Below are 18,622 nucleotides of genomic sequence, written 5' to 3' on the forward strand. Positions count from 1 at the left end.
GTGTCCTCCCAGAAAAGACGAAAACAAATAGGCCATTAGGATGACAGTATGGGCAACTTATTTCAAATTTCCAGAGTGCGCGACAAATCATAACGTAAGCTTTCTGTCGAACAGCCATAAAAAATCCCTGCAGCAGTCCGACAGCTTGCAGGCAGTATGTTTCACGACTAAGTATTCAACCTCAAACCATGCCTGTCGGTAGTCGGGATGCGAATACCCAGCCAAGACGATTTGGCGGTGGCCATAACAGACAAAAATGAAAAAGAAACAAGGCGCTTTGTATGCGCCAAACAAGACAACGCCACACGCCAACGGAAGGCCACTGCCAAGAAAAAAGGCGAGGGCGAAGAGCCGATCACATTTGTGCTCCTTCCGTCTTTCTCCAGGAGAGGCTCTTTTTGGAACAGCGTGCCGTACGCGCGTCATGACTGCGAGCTTTATAAAAGAGGTGAATGGCGAGCAGCCGCCTTTCGCACGCGTGCACTTGATCTCTTCACACTGCTCCTGGGACTCTCATGCAGATGCGCTGTTTTGGAATTCCCTTCCCTCGTGCTCCCGTTTGGGAAGGGCTACTGGCGGCAGCGCGCGACGAGGCAGTTTTCTGAATTTTAGTTTAGCGAAAGGCAACTTCGTAGGATATGAATAACCTTAAGTAAGTTTTTGCAAGCATCCTTCGTGTCTTTTTGCCAGCTTGCACCCGTTCAAAGTTTTAGGTACTTTGAGCGACATCATGAGTCTGAAGAAACGGATTCTGTTCGCGGTGACCGTCCTCTTCGGGTGCCTTGCGTGCTGCCTCGGTGGAACCGGGTCCGACGGGGATTCCCCTGGATCAGTGACCGAGCAGCGAAACGTCAGCTATGTAAACAAACTGAAAGAATGGATCGCCGGTGCCATGGACCGAGCGTCCCCGTCGTTGACGAGGAAGCTCCTGGAAGCCGAAGTGTCAGCCGAGTGCAGCGTCGGTCTACTCACGCTGGTACGCGGAATCCGCAACTTGGAGCCGTGGGCACTACGACGTGAGTATCGCTCAGAACAAATCATGAAGTCGAAGTGCCCTCTCGCTTGCTGTCGCGTCAAGTGCGATGTTCGTTAAGCAATTAACCTTGCCTGTATTACAGTGCTCATTCTTTACTTGCCGCGGGTAAATTCGAGTCTGAAGTGCGCATGCCCAAAGCCATACTTAGCATTGGGCACACGCACTCTGCTCAGTGGTTTCCTCGGCAATCAAAGATTATATATGGTTTGCGAGGCTGTTGTTTTTTTTTAATTAACAAATCCCTTCTTGAATATTAACTGCTGTGCAGCACCATTACTAGACTCACCGACATTAAACGGGAATGCGTAGTTTCAGCGGAAAGAATTGCAAAATTTACAGTCCCTGCTGACAACCTCGAGGAGGTTCAACAAAACTCCCGAACGGTAGAGCGCGAACAGCAGTCGAGAAACAGGTGCTTCGGAGAAGGAAGCGAAGTATACGCGTGAAATGCTCTCCGAGGTGTCGATCGGCAGAGGAGCTAAACTTCGGAACAGGGTTGTCAGAAAATAAATATTTTTCTCTCTCTCACTTTCTCGGCGCTTGAGCAGAAAACAAGCGGCAGCAAAGAAATACCTTATTAAATGACCCGGTCTGTTCACTTTTATGCTTACTGCTATTTTTTTTTTCCATGCGCTTCTTAGTGACAGTGTTCGTAATGTCCGTCATTGAAAAGCTCTTGGTGAGCTCTTTGCGTCAATATTCATTTGACTGTTTCGGTCGCTAAAGGACGTAAACACTTTCTGAGGTCATGGGTTCGGATCTCACCGGCGGCATGCGGTTGTTTTTTCTTCTATTGCCTAATAAATTATACTTCAGTAACAGAATGATATACTATTAATTTCTCTTTTAAAAAACTATAAAAAAGAAACATTCCCCTATGTTACTTGGTGAGGGTGACTATCGTTTTCAATCATATTTCATTTAATTTCATTTGTTTGTACCTTAGAGGCACGCAGGCATTGCGTAAGAGGGAGTGTGAGTACAATTTGGGGTGGCTGCAAACCAAAAGGAAAAAATGAAGAAAAGAAAAAATCAACACGACAACACTCGATCTAAAAGCAGTCATAAAAAAGAAACAATGCAATGGCGGCAAACAAAATACAAAACAAGGTACAGCTGATACTTCAGCGTCGTATTGCGGTTATAGTAGTTATTACGGTACGGTCAATACGGTTAGGTTATAACATAGCAAGCCGCTAATTTTCCTTCTCTTGTTTGGTTAGTGTCTTAAACACGGCTTTGGCTCTGACAGTCTTGTTGCCACAGGAGGCATAAAAGGGTTCTGGGCGAGCTCCCGCCCTTACCGTTCAATGACGTTCAACGTGACACTCGTGGTAATAGAGGAAGTACTACGTCCTCCCCTATAGAGAAGGGTAGCGCTGGTGAACACTCTGACAGTTATGTTACACAGAATATTAATGCCCCCGAAAGCACATCACTGGGCAGCCAGCACCGTGGCTCAGTTGGTAGTGCATCGCACTCAAAATTCGCAGGTCGTGGGCTGGGGTCCCAACAGTGGCAATTGGTAGATTTTTTCTGCTTTCTATTCAATTGTATTTCAGTGATAAAATAAACATCACAGTGTTGTCTTCCTTCATATTCTTGTTAAGGGAAGAGATATGGAAGAGCCATGGAAAGTTAATGTTCTTTTACGTAAATTCAGTGGATTCCAAGGCGAAGGTTATGTCCTCATTCGGCTGATTTGTGAAGCAAGTAAAAAATTCCGGCGGATTGGAATAACCCAGTACAGCAGGACACAAAAAACTGGATTGAAATACTCGTGAGATAATGCCGACGGCTGTATATATACGCCGCTTAATCAAAGACCGATCCCAGTGTACATAACCGAATATTTAAGAAAGTGAACCCAAAGCTTTTTCAACTTAGCCCAGGCATTTAATCTACAAAAATTAGAAACAACGATGCTCTATTTACCAACGCCTCTGTGCTGGCCAGTTAAGGCATAGATGTATAGCTATACCGGGAGTTTTGCGACGATCAAAAGCAAGCGTATGCCGTAATACGATAGCGCTGGCCACTTCGGACTGGGAACCGTACGCAGGGCAACACATCACCAGCTGACGTTGCGTTTGCACTCTGCCTCCTGCGAGCCTCATGCAGCCAGTTTCGGTTTGGTACTCGAAAAAACGCCGCATTTATTTTCTTTTTCTTCGTTTCAGAAACTCATTTGTAATTATCTTTTCCGCACCTTCGAACCCACCATTTTGTTCTAATCCCCCGACAGTGCTAATGTAAAAGTTAATTAGTTAACCTCAGTTGCTTAGGTACGTACCGGATGCTTCAGGGCAGCCGGCCACTAATTTTAAGAGATAGGATTTTTGGGGTAAAGAGAAGCTTTTTTGCTCCATAGTAGTATCAGTGTTGGCAGACGTCAAATAGCAGGCGAATCACGTTATTTACTGAAGTGGTTAACAAATTCCAATAGTTAACTTTTTAACTGTTACTGATATGCACCTGGTTGAAATTATAGATTTGTATCCGGTTGTTAGTAATAGCCATATCAGTTTTTAGAATTTCTAAAACACGATTGCCCTCATCGCTGTGGCTCAACAAAATTTGCCTATTTCGACAAGTTACGTGCACTGGAGGGGTTGCTTTGCCTTTTTTTTTGAAAGCGCATGTAGTTTGGCAAACTGTAGCCAAAACTAGTACAGTGACAGCGGCAAGGGTAATCGAGTTTTCATAATTCGAAAGATTGATGTGGCTATTACTGACGGCCGGCTACAAATATCTAACTGCAACCAGCTTTGTGTCAGTAATAGTTAAAAAGTTAACTATCATAATTTAGTTAATCACTTTACTAGTTAGCATGACTCGTCTGTTTTTTTTACGTAATTCTAGCACTGGTATACTATGCCGCAAAATGCTTCCCTTTACCTCAAAAACCCTATTTTGGAACTTGTGGACCTTCTAAAAAACAAAAACACCCGGTATGCAAAATAGCTAAGGAGGCGATCGATCTTGAATGAATGATGCGTATTAACAACATTCTTAATACGACCTCTCGTTGGCCATGCTTTTCTGCATATGCTTGGTCCGTAATTAGCCGAATACTTACCTGTCCCATCATTTGCTATCCGTTAGCGTAGCGCTACGGCTTTGGATGCTAGAAAGCAATCTAAACACCCAAGAGGCATTTGAACGCTTTCCAAGTTCCTTCTGGGCTGCGTTTGCACACACGGCAGGAGAGTGGCAATCCCACGAAGCGCGATTATTCAGCAGCAGCAAACAACCGAGATGCGAGTTGTCAAGCCCAGTGTTGCGCAACCTCTTTCATTATCAGTTCAACCAGATGCTTTCTCGTTGCTAACTACTTAAAAGTCTCTGACGAGCTGATTTGAATTCCTAGGTGTTTGTTTTTCTTCAGCTGCCTTATCAGTGCTCTCTTTGTTTCTTTTTTCTTTTTCTGATGTAAGTGATCCTTCCCACTAGTGCATTATAAAAGGGTGTCTGTTGGTTTGAATCTCATTATATCTTGCATGTTTTTACTCGTTTGCTTCATTTATTTCCTTTCTTTGCGAAATAAGCTTGCCGCTAGCGCAGAAAGACCGCACGCTCTTCGACAGGCACTTTAAATATACCTGCGATTAAGAGAGGACGACAGAGGACAGGACAGAAGCAGCAGAAGAGAGGCACATCTTTTATATTTAATGAAAGAAACTCCGTCAGGTGAGCTGAGGTGGTGAGCGATGCAGTGGGGCATGAATGGTTGCTCGCGCTGGGCACACAGTCTACTAAAGAATGTCATGGCATCATGTCGCCCTGTTCTTCGGCTTGCCGCCGTTTAACAGTCATCGTCATCGTCATCGTCATCGAACGTCATCGAACGGATAGGGTGGAAGCTGCGTGAGAACCCTCTTATGCTTCCTATGGCGTCAAGGCTGCCAGAACCGAGGCCCTCGCTAAGCAATTAAGCAAACAAGGGAAGGGGAATGAGGGGCTCGTTATAAATATGAAAGAAGCCAACAGCCACAGAAACCAAGGGGCACAAGGGATTTTTTTTAGAGCGCAGCTCTTTGGCGTTCGTTCCTGGGTTTCGCGTCGGCGTCGGCGTCGGCGTTGTCGTCGGCCTCGTAACCAGCTCCGCCCCCCTTTCATCCCCCCAGCGCTATCGGCGTCAGCGGCATCAGTCAGTCGCTGCTATCTCTTCCCTCCTCCCTTTATCGTGTTGTCCGCTTGCTGCGCGCGCTTCTGCCCCCATCGTTTGCCGATGGGTGTACACGCCGCCCCCCTCCCCCCTCTTCCTGCGAGTCTCCGGTTGTCAAAGCGCCGGCTCGAACTTAATTCCTTTCTTCGCTCCTCCTCCAATGCAACCCCTGTGCGGTGGCAATCAGAGAGCCAGATCGGTGGCGGCGGATCTGTATATGTGCACCGCCCGAGCCGAAATTGCGAATACGTGTGAAAAATAAAAAAACAATTCTGTGATAGCGCATACATGTGTTGCTCGATTTCTTTGCCTCAATCTATCGAAAAGGTGAAACAGCTTATTTTCTGCGCTCAAATTTCGCATTAGGAAGTAACGTAATCGTCGGTAATTTTTTCTCTCAAGGTTAGGTTACTTGTAAACATAAATACGCCCGAAGACAGAAGATTTGACAGCCGTCGCCGTGGCTCAGAGGTAGAGCACCGGACGCGTAATTCGGAGGTCGTGGGTTCGGATCCCACCGGCGGCATGTGGTTGTTTTTCTTCTGCTTTTCTAATCAGTTAGCTTTAAGCGATAACATATTCAGTAATATTCTAAATTGATCAACACCACAAAATAAATAAATAAATTGAAAAAAAAAAATCCCTTGTGCCCTTTGGTTTCTGTGGCTGTTGGCTTCTTTCATATTTATAACGAGCCCCTCATTCCCCTTCCATTAATTGAATAAGACAGAAAACATGGCTAAGATAAAAGCTTACTCTGAAAACATCGCTACAGCAACCTTTCATGTGCCACCTGCCGCCTGGAGACACAAAAGCTGTAAAAGAAACGAAATTCATGCAATAGCGAGGAAGAAAAAACATGCATGAGTAACGACTGTTTTTACGGTTCAAGTAGGATGGAATCAATGTTGTACGTCTTCAGCGTGATGCATGTACTTCCTACCATGAAAAAACACTCTTTCTAGCTTCACCTAAGCAATGCGCAAAAAAAAAATGGTCCTTTTTTTTTCTTCGAAGCCACGAAAAGTGCCTTATAACGCCTTGAATCTCCGTTTCATCTAAAGACCTTGCCTATTTGTGCGACCACATCCAGAAGAACTCCTTACTTGTCAGTCTACCATTTCTAAATTCTTTTCTTGCACACCTTTTTACCACTTTACGTACACATTCTTTTAGCCTTGTTACTATTGGCGATAGATGAAATTGCGGTAGTAATGCTATTAGTGTATACTTCTGCTTTGGTTATTGAAGTTTGTAGGTTCAGTGTGTTAATTTTTATCTTTGTCTCTGTCCCTTCGTGCCAGCAGCGTTCCTGCCTGATTCCTTTTTAATTTTTTTTTTCGGATGCCTTCTTATGGCTAAATCCGGCTTATATAAGCTAGCCTGCCCAGAGATTTCTTCGTTATATTCGGAAGTTGCTTACCTGCACTGTTCCTGTGGTTGGTGTTCTGTCCTTTGTCGTGATGACTCAATTGATTTCAGAGCGATGATTTAATAATATCAATAATAATTTTATTGACCATCACGTGAAGTGCAATCGAAATAGGCGGCTCCAACGGTTTATTGGATTTTGTAAGATCATGCCTGAATTACATAACGATCAATGTCCATAAGGAGGAGGGAAAAATTCAATAACTGGAGATGAATACCATATCTTGTTAAAAAAAATTGAGGTTACACTCAAGCTCCGCATTAAGGGCATGACGCGAGAGCGTAATGGGTTAATTTCCATATATGCAGAATTGGTCATTCTCTGCTTTACATTCAGAGATCCCTGGGAGTCCTCACGCCACTCCTGGCGCAGTGGTGCAGCCGTTAAGCTATGCGCCACAGCCATGCAGTGGCGCAGCCAGAAATATTTTTGAGGGTTTCTTATACGCCACCGGCAAAAAATAAAAAGAAACGGAGCCTGCACCCTTAGAGTATCTTAGTCATTTTTGTGCTTTCATAAAGCCGAAGAGTTAGTTGTTTCGTTTACTATAACATCTGCATAAAAATATGAGTGCACACAGGACTTCGAGGACTTGATTCATGAAGATTTTTTTTTTCTGATAACAAAACACCCCTAAGAAAAATTGCTGCTATTTGTGTAAATAGCATGGCCAAAAAAAAGGCCGAAAGGAGAGGGGGACGGGGGGATGCAGCGCGCCGAAAATTTGGGAGGGTGGTGAGGAGTTCTGACATCAAAACACCAACCTGGCTACGCCCTTGCTACCAAGGTAGGTGTAGAGTGGTATAGCTACTTCCATAGAACCCCTTACGTTCAAAACATGGGGATTATGGTGCAGGCACAGCGTCCTCTTCGAAGTGTAGGGGCAACTAACTAAGGACGTCATAATTAAAACACAAAAAGATGACGACATAGCCGCGGGATTTCGGGCGGGAGAAATAAATTACGACTGCCTCGAGGTTCAGCGCGACACACGAGACAAAGACCAAGAAAGAAGGCACGACGAGCGCAGAATACCAAGGCTATGTTAAGTAGTCCGCACTCGTTGTTACTTCTTCCGTCGTGTTTGCATCGTTTGTCGCGCGTAAGTTCAAGATGCCAACGTACCAACAGTCCCGACTATTTATCTTTATACCCGAGAGGTACACTCATAGGAATAGTGATAGCTCTTCGTTTGAGACCCGTTCTTGAGGACCCTAGTTTGCGAGCAATAGGCTGTGACAGAACTGTGACTATTGTGTTTAGCTGGCATAAAAAGATACAACAGTGCAAATTTTTAACGAAAGTCAATTTATTCGTTGAAAATCATAACTCACACAACTCAAAACAGGTACCAGAGGTTGTTGCACCATCCCAAAACACAAGTTTAAACAATAAACGAAAACAGAACGAGCTAGGTGCCTCCTGTACATAAGTGGCGCAAGAGTGTGCATTGTGCTGCACTTCCCCGGTGAAATTAGGGCTGCATTTTGCAACAGCAATTTTTGGCTGGTATAGGCACCCCACAGAAACGGCATACCATAGTACCAAAGCGACTGTAAAACCCTAGCGTTGCAACATGAGGCCAGCGGAGCAGTTCTCTCTTTCACACCTTCATACGTAGCACCATTCCTTCGCGTGCTGTACGCTCTTCGTCTCGAACCACACCGTCTTTCCTATGGCAGCTGCGTAAAAACCGTACGACTAGAACTCTGGCTGATACGGCAGAAAAGCGCGCGCACGCACCCGCCGAGAGCGTAGCACGAGGACAAAAAAGTAACGAAATGCTTAAAATCAGTGCTGATAAAAGGCGAAAAGCCACACGCAACGAAATCTCGACATACGCCGGCCAAGCCCGGCAGTAGTCGGCAGCCAGTGGCATCGTTGCCAGGAAGCCGTGGGTGGCACTACAGCCGCTGGACGCTACTGTGAGGGAACGCAGAAATACATGTTAAGTTACTAAAAGAGCGTTGTACTTTAAAATGAAAACCACACAATTAAAACGCTTTCCAATCTAGTAATTAAAGTTGATTTTAAGCTGTTATAGATTAAGAATATATAACCAATTATTTTCCCTTATTTCTGTTTGTTCGCACACATGACTTTGGCGCTTCAGTTCCGTAGTCTTACTGATGTCACTGGCGCTTGGTGCTAGACGGCATTCGAGCTCCGGCTTCGCAACCTATGTGAATTGACCTTGCCATTTCCCTGGGATGGCAGATGCTGCCACCGGTGGGCCTTGTACAATCCCCACTGTAAACAAGAATCAACTCAAATGGGAGTATAAATGCTTGGCGTCACCCTTGAAATTGCATATGCGGAAACATTTACTTCATCGATACGGAGTAAAAATGTGCTACATGACCTATTTTACTTCCTCCACTCAATAAAGAGGCATTAAGAAGGTTTCTCCCTCTTGTCACCCCTATTTTTAAATGGAGTTTCTTAGACTCAATGGGCCCCAAGTCCTCAATGAAGTATAACAAACATCATTTTGCACCATCAACCGAGCCACCTAGCGTCTCGTCTGCTTTTGGTCAGTCGTCTGATAATGGCGGTTAGTGACGACCATACAGTTTCTTACTATTAGCTACAGGGAGAGCTGGAGCCTCATTTATCTGAGTTTGCGTGGAGCCCCCTCAAGACCACTTCAACCACCATGGGTGCTCAAAGCATCATGGGACGGTGAGCTGCCGACTGCGAAACTAGAACTTGTGACCAAAAAATAATGCAAAAATAAACGCTATTGGATAATAAATTGTTCCTAACATTCAATATCCTATCCTGTCTCTCAATATTTCAATATCTTGTCTAATGATCGAAACAAATGAGCAGAAAAACATAAATGCAAAGTCTGCCCAAAACAAGAGATGGCTAGCTCTCCTATTGCCCAAGTAGTGAACACTACAAAAGCACGCTGCTTAAGCGTTTCGTGCTTAACCAGCGCATTTTTAAAAGTGAGTATGTTTTAAAAAAATGTTGTTGCTTAAACACTTTAAAGGTTTTTTTAACGGCATTTAGGAAAAAAAAAAGCCTTTTATTCACTTCGCGTGCTGTTGCGGTTTTGCTACTATGGCTTTTACACACTGCGTTCGCGCCCAAGTCGTCTGCGCAAACACGCAAAGCGTTTTCGGAATTAAACGTCTCAGTAGCGACACTCCGTATTCCCGAAAAAAATACGACTGTCTCGCACAAAGTAGCTCACCGGCCCATGATGCTTTGAGCGTCCATGGTGGCTGAAGTGCAGCGCCGCCAGCTTTCCCTCTAGGTAATAGTAAGAAACTCTATGATGACGAACCCTTGGTTACCATCGTCGCTGGATTTCTGCTCACTTCTGCTCCTTCATGGGCTCCTACCGCGGAACAAGATATCGGTTTACCCCGTTTCCACTACAGTAAGCTACATATTTTAACTGCTCCTGTTAAGCCTCTAGTGCTCTAACCATACCTGACCTTCCTTTGTTAGTGTCGCCACCCCGTTACAGCCCCCGCTTAGCCCAATTCTCTCAGCTTTTTCAAGTGTGGTTCACGCAGTGTGTTGCAGCAGATTATAATGCGCTGAGTGAACATGAAACTGTGATAGAACATAGTTTCAACCTTGAGCTCTTGATTCAGCTCATGAGGCGACATTTTTCCTCGGTAATATTGAAATGCCAAGCCTTAAAGAAGTTAATATGAAAGCAAACACTGCCACACAAAAATGCCTTCAGGGGTGTTTTGATTATCAACTTATTCTCATCTGGTTTTTAGTCAAATATAGCGTGGTGCCCGACCGTAAAAATAGCCCAGCGACTCGTTTCCAGTTTTCAAATGTCGATTGTAATGTTACATTATAGCTAACCAAACATAGCTAACCAAACTAGCTCGAACAGCAAAAGCAGATGACTCCTGCCGCCTCCGCCTACCCCGCCGATGGGCTTGCAGACGGCGAAATGAAAGCGTGATGCTCGGCCGCAGTAGGGCAGCGCAGTTTCCCAAGTTGGGTTGCCGGTGGCCCCCCGCCGCTACTGCCCGTTTCCGCCGCTGGGACTGCTTTAAGAATGAGCCTGAATGAGGATAAATTAGTGTGACTTCATTTTTTGGCTCCATTTCTCTGGGTAGAAAAAAATTTACTTCCTTGAACTCCTGAATACCCTTGTATAGAGGAACTGATAAAATACTCCATTTAGATCGATTAAATAAAACCGTCTTAAGGGTGTGCTCTAGAGAACAGTCCATTTCCTTTTATTTGGGTCTTTTTTTTGTTAATAGTGCGCGTTGCTCTTCCCGAGCGACCAATCCTTAAATTAGTTGCCACCTGTCACGGTGGGCAGTTTGCTCACAATTCGGTGGGCAGGTTGTGATCACGCCACAAGGTCACGTGACCTAGGTAGCCCACCTGCCTCCTAGGTTGCTTCTCCGGAGGATTTTCGAGGATTTTTTCGCTCACGGTCAACGACAACGACGCCGGATTTTCTCTGACACAAGCTCCTTAATGCAATCGTTGCAAGAAAGAACTGAAACGTACTAAAACTAACGACGCAAAACAATTTCCTAAACCTTGACTGAAACTTTCATATTAAGTCTTCAGTAATGCTGTCAGATTGCCTTTGGATATCGCAGAATAGATCTCATCCCGCAATCTGTTAAAGATATCCAGAACGTAATCGCAACGCCTTGCCGCACCATACCTTGCGGCTAGAACAGAGAACAATCTAACGAATTTGTTTTCTAAGCGCCCACGTGGTAATATTTTCATAAACAAACATCTGAATCTCTGGAGTCCTAGTTCACGGAATATATTTGCAGCTGGCAATACAGGAAAGAATAAACGAATGAAAATTCTGTTAACCATAGACAAAGGCGGTGAATGGCTCCCCCTTTTCTACAAGCCATTAGACTTTGCTGCCGCCATGGCCCCCGCCACCAACCCTCATTGGTGCGCAAGGTCAGGGTTGGTCAGCACACCCTCTCATTGCTCACGCGTCGGCTTCCTGATTTTATCTATTGTTGGATTGTCTTGACACGTTCATAGCATGTGGTTTAGGTCTGCTTTTTTCTCTTTTCCGTTACAAAACTGGTATTGCGCGTTGTGAACGTTTCGGAATATTTTAAGTATTCTGGGGCTATAGAAGTATAGAAGGAATAGGGAGAATTATAGAAGACATGTTTAAGAATACTTTTTAAAATAATGACGAATCGGCATTTCCAACCGTCTCAGCTGAAGCAAAAGGAAATAATGCCATTTATTAATTTTTAGTACAATGTTTATATAGATTTTTTTATAACATTATGATATCTTCTCCAATCAGAATTTTACCAGGGAGTTTGAAGAAAATTAGCACGCTAGTAAAATCTCTCCAGGTGACAATTCGTACAACCTTAGTTCGAAGAGGACGAAATTTATTATCAATCTTGGGGTGCTGTCCATAAAAAACGGGAATCATGCGGGCGGGAGCCAATCGTTTATATGAAAAAGAGTTGTGGAAAAAAGATGGCGTGTTGTCGTGGAAGTAGCGCTTTCTCTTCCTATATGTTTTGCGGTGGTATCGACGACACGAAAGAGTGGCGGCGGCTTCGTTAGGCTAAATGATTCCTCACCATTTTTGGAAAGTTTTCGCAGCTTTAAAACTAGTGATACGGTGCAAACTTCCAGCGCCGTGGACAAGCCGTCGCCGAGGAACTATAAGAACTGTGCCCCGGCTCGTGCGCATTCAGTCTGATCAGATATGAGCGGCCTCGTGAATTCTTGCCGAAGACATGACAGAAAGCAATTTGCCAATAAACGGCCGCACAGGTCGACGGAAACAGCCGGCCTTGAAGAATAGAGGGACGCAGATTTTACGTAGAAACGCGTCTGGAGACGCGTTGTCTTCAAACGATACCTTTTGCAAATGAACGCACAGCCTGCCACTGCTGTCAAAAGTATCTACAAGTCTGCGTTTATGTTTGTCTACACCCACCACGAGAATGATGATCTCTGTAAGAACCCTGTCCGATGTTGTAGCACCGGAGACCGTCTTTCCCCACCTCCACGAAATTAAGCAGAAATGGCAGCGTGATTTCATGAAACACGCACGTCTCGCCCTTGAACCCTTTTCGGTTCAGTGCCTCTTTTGATGAGGAAGGAAAGCGCCTATTGAGAGTCGCACGGAGACCACGGGGTCCACGGCTAAGAACAGTCCACTGTGCGGAAAGGCAGCCTTTGTGCACACGCTTTGCAGTAGGCGTGCTTGAAAGCGATGATACATTGAGTTCTCTCATCACTCCTGTGTGCCCGAAGGCACTCACGTAGACGCCGTCAGGGAAGTCATCGCATGTGATTCTACACAGCTGCTTGTTCTTAGCGTCCACATCACTGGAAAAGCATCCGTTTTTATTTTGAAGTTATTCGCGTTCCTATGGCTGCGGGCCGGGCAGGTTCAGAATGGCTTCCTCCTGCATTTCCACCTGACAAGGAACGCAATCTCCCAGAATTGCAGAGGTGAAGAGCCAGAAACAGAGAATAGAAAAGCACGTGTCTCCAGCGCCTCAGAATTTGTTCAACACATATAATATGCTAAAAGACTTACATAAGACGTCGTTATTCCGTCGTTTCTGCAGGCAAGACGAAAAACGTATTTCTGTTCGTCATAATCGCAGTACTTGGGCGGTTCTTCAAACTTACTGTTGCAGTACGTTCGTCTAACGCAAGTGGACTCTAGAAATTCTCTGGATGTCTAGAATGATGGAATGTTTGAAACTACTTCCTCCTGTGAAGGCACAAAAGTATAACTACCATCGGAGAACAAATATGAGTTCGCTGTTTTTCAAGCTGTGTAGTGATCCCAAGGCCAACTTTGTCCACAACCTGCACGAGTGCCCTCAGGGCAGTGGCGTGGCCAGAAATATTTATTGAGGGTATTATACGCCACCATTAAATAAATAAAGAGAAAGAGAGCCTGGGTTCAAAGAATATCTTAGTCATTTTTCTGCTTTAATATAAAGCCGAAGAGAGAGTTGTTTCTTTCAGTGTAATATTTACATAAGAATGCGAGTGCACACAGGACTCTGAGGACTTGATTCGTAAAGAAGATTTATTATCTCACAAAAAAGCACTTGTATGAAAATTCGCAGCTGTTTACAATATTTTTCACATAATACAAAACAACACAAAAGCCTCTGCTCTACAATAAAGTCAGCAACTGCGAACAAATGGCATTTGTCACAACTTTTACAAAATTAATGTGAACCTGCGTCCGGCCGCAGAGTGGCTTTTAAAAAAAATCTAAATTTTATTTTCGTGACAGTTGCTGATCTTTTGAGGGCAATGCCAAGGATGAAAATATAGGCTGCCATGAAAAGATATGTGTAATTGGGTGAACTGTACCTACATTTAAAAGGAGTGTCATACTTCGTGCGATGGCGAAGAAGTGACTGTTTTCAGCAATAACTTCTTCCTATTACAGAGCCCCATCAACGTACATCAGTCTTTCCAAGAACAAACAGAGAACGCAAATGGATCAGAACATTCCTCAATATTTACTGAAACACAAAAATAAAGGCCATTGTTTGAAATTCAACGCAGAACTGTCGCGCGGGGAAAAAGAGCGCTATTAAAACATGGTCGGGGGGTGTTCTGACACCGAAACACCCTCCCTGGCTACGGCCCTGCATCAAGGCATTGCGCCGGAAATCCCAAAGTGATAGAATCCTGAGCAGTGGACAGCCGCGTTGCTTACCTCCAACCTGCACGTCCAACTCCGGGCCGCCAGTAGGGCTGCACAGGTAACTATAGCAGGATTTTAGCGCCTAGACATACGACACACAAGAAGGAAGGCAACCAAGCACCCGTGTTGTCTTCTTTCTATTCTGTAGTACCCTTAGGCCTAAAATCATGCTACAATTTTTGACAACCAACTAGCTAAGCGCTAACTCCTTTAAAGCCATAGAGGTCGCCGAACGAGAAGAGCTCAATGCCAGCGAACGAGGCTGCATCCCCACAGACTGCCACCATACTTTAGTCGAAGAATAAAAGTTTATCCTCCCTCTCTGTCTCCTAATCTGGAGGCTTTCACGCATTGCGCGCCTTTCCCGAAAAAAAAAGCGCAGTTTGAATAAAAAATACAGCGCAGCGCCACTGATAACACTGAAATCCCTGGCTACAACTTCGCCAGCGCTAATCATAATTTGGCGATCACGCATTGTAAACGCAAACCCGCGTATGAGCTGTGATAGTTTTTTTTTGTCGCAGGGCAGTAACCTTTAGTGAACCAATCATTTGGCACCACTTAAAAAATAGTACATATACCAAGTGGTCGCTTCATTCCTTGGCCTCAAGGAAACTAGCGAAAAACAACTTTTCCAATATCTGGTAAAGCAGTAAAGCCAGCCATCAGGAAGCTATACACCGGAACAGACAAGGACAAAGGGAGGTGACGACACAGACGACACAACGTCGTCACCTCCCTCTGTCCTGTGTCTGTTGCGGTGATAGCGTCCTGACGTCTCACCAATTGGCCTACACATCTACCCTCCAAAGCCAGCCTTGCAACCCAACGTGGCTTGTTTATTTCTTTTCCTTGTATGCGGCAGGGGGACCACAGGAAATGAATTTGCGCGCGGTGTGAAAAGTGCTTCTTTTTCACGCAGTGATGGACGCTACCGCAAAGTACCCTACCGGAGCTTTGACGACCTCGCGGGCGGACCTGGGTGCCTTCGATGAATGCGTACAGACCGTGGTGCGCAATGAGTACGGTCACGAGACTGCGCGGGCGCAGTACTGTAACGTGGTTGCATACGGCGGAAACAAAACCGACGTGGACGACCTCATCGCCGCCGCTATGTCTCTTATACACCCACGGGTGAGAATCGCGCCTGCTGGCTTATTGCGTAGCGCTGAGAAGTCATGCAAAGAGGTCAGCACTTAGGCAACACTTCGTGTTGCCTAAGTGCGGCGTGCGAGGTTCCTTCGCTGTCCTTCCCTGCAGAAGTCAACAACGCACTGATTATGAGGTGGCCTGGCTGTATGAGGCCTGCAGGGCTGCGTGCCCACAGGCGGTGCGCCAAAAAAATAATTTTCAAGATGAGGGTGGCATGACAACGAGCCTCAGTTAAATTCTGCCCTCACCTAACTATCACTCCGAAGAAAACGAAATACAGATAGACGTTGAGCTCGAGGCCAACTTCAATTCTCCAATATCATCCCCTGAGGATGAAGGAATGCTGTTATGAACTGCGACGCGATAATTAAATTATGGGATCAAATATCTTCGTTTCTTCACTACCAACATGCTCTCAGTATATGCCAGTGACTAGTTTTTGACGTGTAAATATTGTGCTGAGTAAAAAAGTTAAAAGATAGGGCACTTTCGTAAAGTGAGTAAAACGAATAATTCAGCGTTCAACACGCGCTTCTATCGCACAGAGAAATAACTCACTTGAAGATATGAGGTAAGACTAGTCAAAAAAACAGTAAGCTGCTCTCACAACCATCTGAGCCTGATGCTTGCTAGCAACATTCTTAGAGGCAGTACAGACAAGTGAGGAAACACGCGGAGCTGAGGGCGTTCGATGTACCAAATATGTGCCCCCAAGCCACAGCGCTCTCTTTTTTCTTTTTGCCTGATTACTGCGGAAAGACTAGCCTTATTCAAGAAATCCGCTTTGCACCTCACTAGCAGGTACAGCGACGCTCCTGATTTTATTTTCATCCAATATTTTCAGTGCCGACCACTGCAAGCCGCCCAGCAATGTGAGTTCTGAAGGAACCACCCGATAACTGGCGCTTTTAGCATCAATGGACCCTGTAGTCCGAAACTGAGAAAGATAAATTGGGTGCACGGCAGCTGGTGTCATTATGACAAATATTTTTCTCTGTGCAGATTGCGAAATTTCGAGGGCATATCTATGAGCAGAGGATTCCAATCGTGCGATTAGGAATTTGTGTGCTCGACGTCTGCAACCAAGATGAACTGCAGTTGATGGCGAAGGCAGGTATGTATTCGTAGCATTGAAACCGTGCAATGTTTTCAGAAATAAAATCCCCGCTCCACCGTGACAATGAACCTTTAACGTTCCTTCGGCAGAAACTTCTCATTTAGTTGATGTGCTAAGGACAGCATGATTCACGAACGGAAAGAAAAGCAACGCGGTCAGCTATCTGATAAATTTCTGCATTTGTTATGAGTATCGCATTTGCTCTTTCAGTGCTTCCTAAAGTTCTAGACGTTACCATCACCGACTGCGTCACAGCTTTGGCTCCAGACATGACAAAAACTCAGGTTATTATTTTGTAAGTATGTGCAGCTATGTGTGACACCGCTCATAAATCTGCGACTAAAAGAAATTTATTTATTGCTACTTTGTTTCTGCAGAGCATTTCTAGGCACTCTAGTCCTAATCATCGGGCTTGGAACTGCCGTCGATGTATGCTGCTCACGAAGAAAGCAAAAAGACCAAAGTAAAGGTAAAAGTTTGGATATTTACGGACGTCACCCATTCATATTTAGATAAAGCCGAATGACAAATGCCAACCACAATATTACGGATAGTGAAGCAGCTGTTACGATTTACAACAGAAATAACTTCCGGGGTCTGAAAATGTGAGCACCTGCTTCAACCTGTAAGCGCCATCCGTTTCAAGCTGATCTTCGCATTTGGCACAATTTTTGCGGTGAACCTTTCCTCTAGTCTTCGTTAACTTCCAAGAGCGTCTGTGCGGGATTGGTAATCTTGAGATCGATATTGCGGCCTCTTAAAAATTATTCCTTTCGTTCATGTTATTTATATTCCATAATTGAACTTATTAAAGAGGCCAGCAAATATGCTTTGTTTCATTTATAAAGCATACTTCACAATTCTCAAGTTAACTTTCGACGAGTGCTCCTAGGCTTAACAGCGAAATGGGGACTAAAGCATTGATGAATTGCTGCACTGCCCCATAACAGAAGCATCAAGTGATGTGGTAAGCCTCGCATTCTGTGCTATTGACGACCGCGTGCATGTCCGCGGAACTCGCTTAACGGGCGCTAAAGTTGGAGTAAAGGACATGCAAATTCAACGCAGCACAAAAGCAGATGCCATGCATTCAGGGAAGCTCAAATAGGAAAGGAACATCTATCGTACATGCTCCCTCATACGACTATCCCTTTTCGCTTTGCCATACAGTTTAATTAATTTAAACCATGCCACGACACCAAACTTTTTCTCGAAGGCAATTCAAGGATCTTCTTGACGCCAAATATGAACTTTCTGTTCTATGCCTTTTATTTCTTACTCATTTTCATTTCAGGTGTTCTTCTATCTCTCTTGACGTCATTCTCCGTGGTGTCTAATACGCGCATGATGCTGCAAATTGCTACAAACAAGAGCTCTGACGCCTACAGCATGAGGTTCCTACATGGCATCCGGTTCTTCAGCATTGTCTATATTCTTATTGGACACAGCTACGGTGCCCCTTCGGACATTTGGAGTATGTGAGCCTTTGGCCTCTAAACAAAACCATTGCAAGTTCTTACTAAAACAACAGCCCATGTAAACTCTATCATTGTCGCAACAGGCGCCGGTTCGTCATTTTTAATGTATTCGCCAACGAAAAGGCACACTCAATAGCATAAAACGGGATTATGCGCGGGAACCATCCGTCTTATGATATCATTGGAAGGGATCATTTTCGTTTGTCTTCCGTTAGCTGTTGATGAGGGCCATTGTACTGGACCATGTTTAAGCAGCTTAACAATCAGTTATTTCAAGTGTGGCTATATAGCAGCCCAGTACCGGAACGCAGTGTAAACGAAGCGCGCCGGTTTCCAACGCACTTTTCCTGCTGCGCATCGTTTCATAAAGAGAAACCAGTTCAGCGGTTGATGGCCATTTATGTGCCAAAACAACACTGTGGGCATGCTGCTTTGTAATAATGAGAAGTTTCGACCAGATTGCTTTAATCAATGCCAACCAAATTATTAGCACGTGGCCATTTTTTGATTTGTTGCTTCTCCATCGACATGTGACCACAAGAATAATAAAATAAA

At 44.8% G+C, this 18,622-nt stretch overlaps 1 protein-coding gene across 1 annotated transcript in view; it reads left to right on the forward strand.

Moving 5' to 3' along the window:
- The first annotated feature begins 409 nt into the window (after positions 1–409).
- Positions 410–18,622, forward strand: part of LOC149354399 (nose resistant to fluoxetine protein 6-like) — a 50,951-nt gene continuing 32,738 nt past the window's right edge. Inside the window, exons 1-6 of the mRNA XM_089583314.1 lie at positions 410–1,016; positions 15,243–15,454; positions 16,475–16,586; positions 16,800–16,884; positions 16,967–17,058; positions 17,884–18,063. Of these exons, the coding sequence (XP_089439440.1) occupies positions 731–1,016; positions 15,243–15,454; positions 16,475–16,586; positions 16,800–16,884; positions 16,967–17,058; positions 17,884–18,063 (967 nt within the window). The 5' untranslated portion in view covers positions 410–730. The remainder of the gene's footprint in view (positions 1,017–15,242; positions 15,455–16,474; positions 16,587–16,799; positions 16,885–16,966; positions 17,059–17,883; positions 18,064–18,622) is intronic.

This window comes from Amblyomma mixtum, chromosome 3 (assembly GCF_055824585.1).
Source record: "Amblyomma mixtum isolate Tamu chromosome 3, ASM5582458v1, whole genome shotgun sequence".
Taxonomy (NCBI): domain Eukaryota; kingdom Metazoa; phylum Arthropoda; class Arachnida; order Ixodida; family Ixodidae; genus Amblyomma; species Amblyomma mixtum.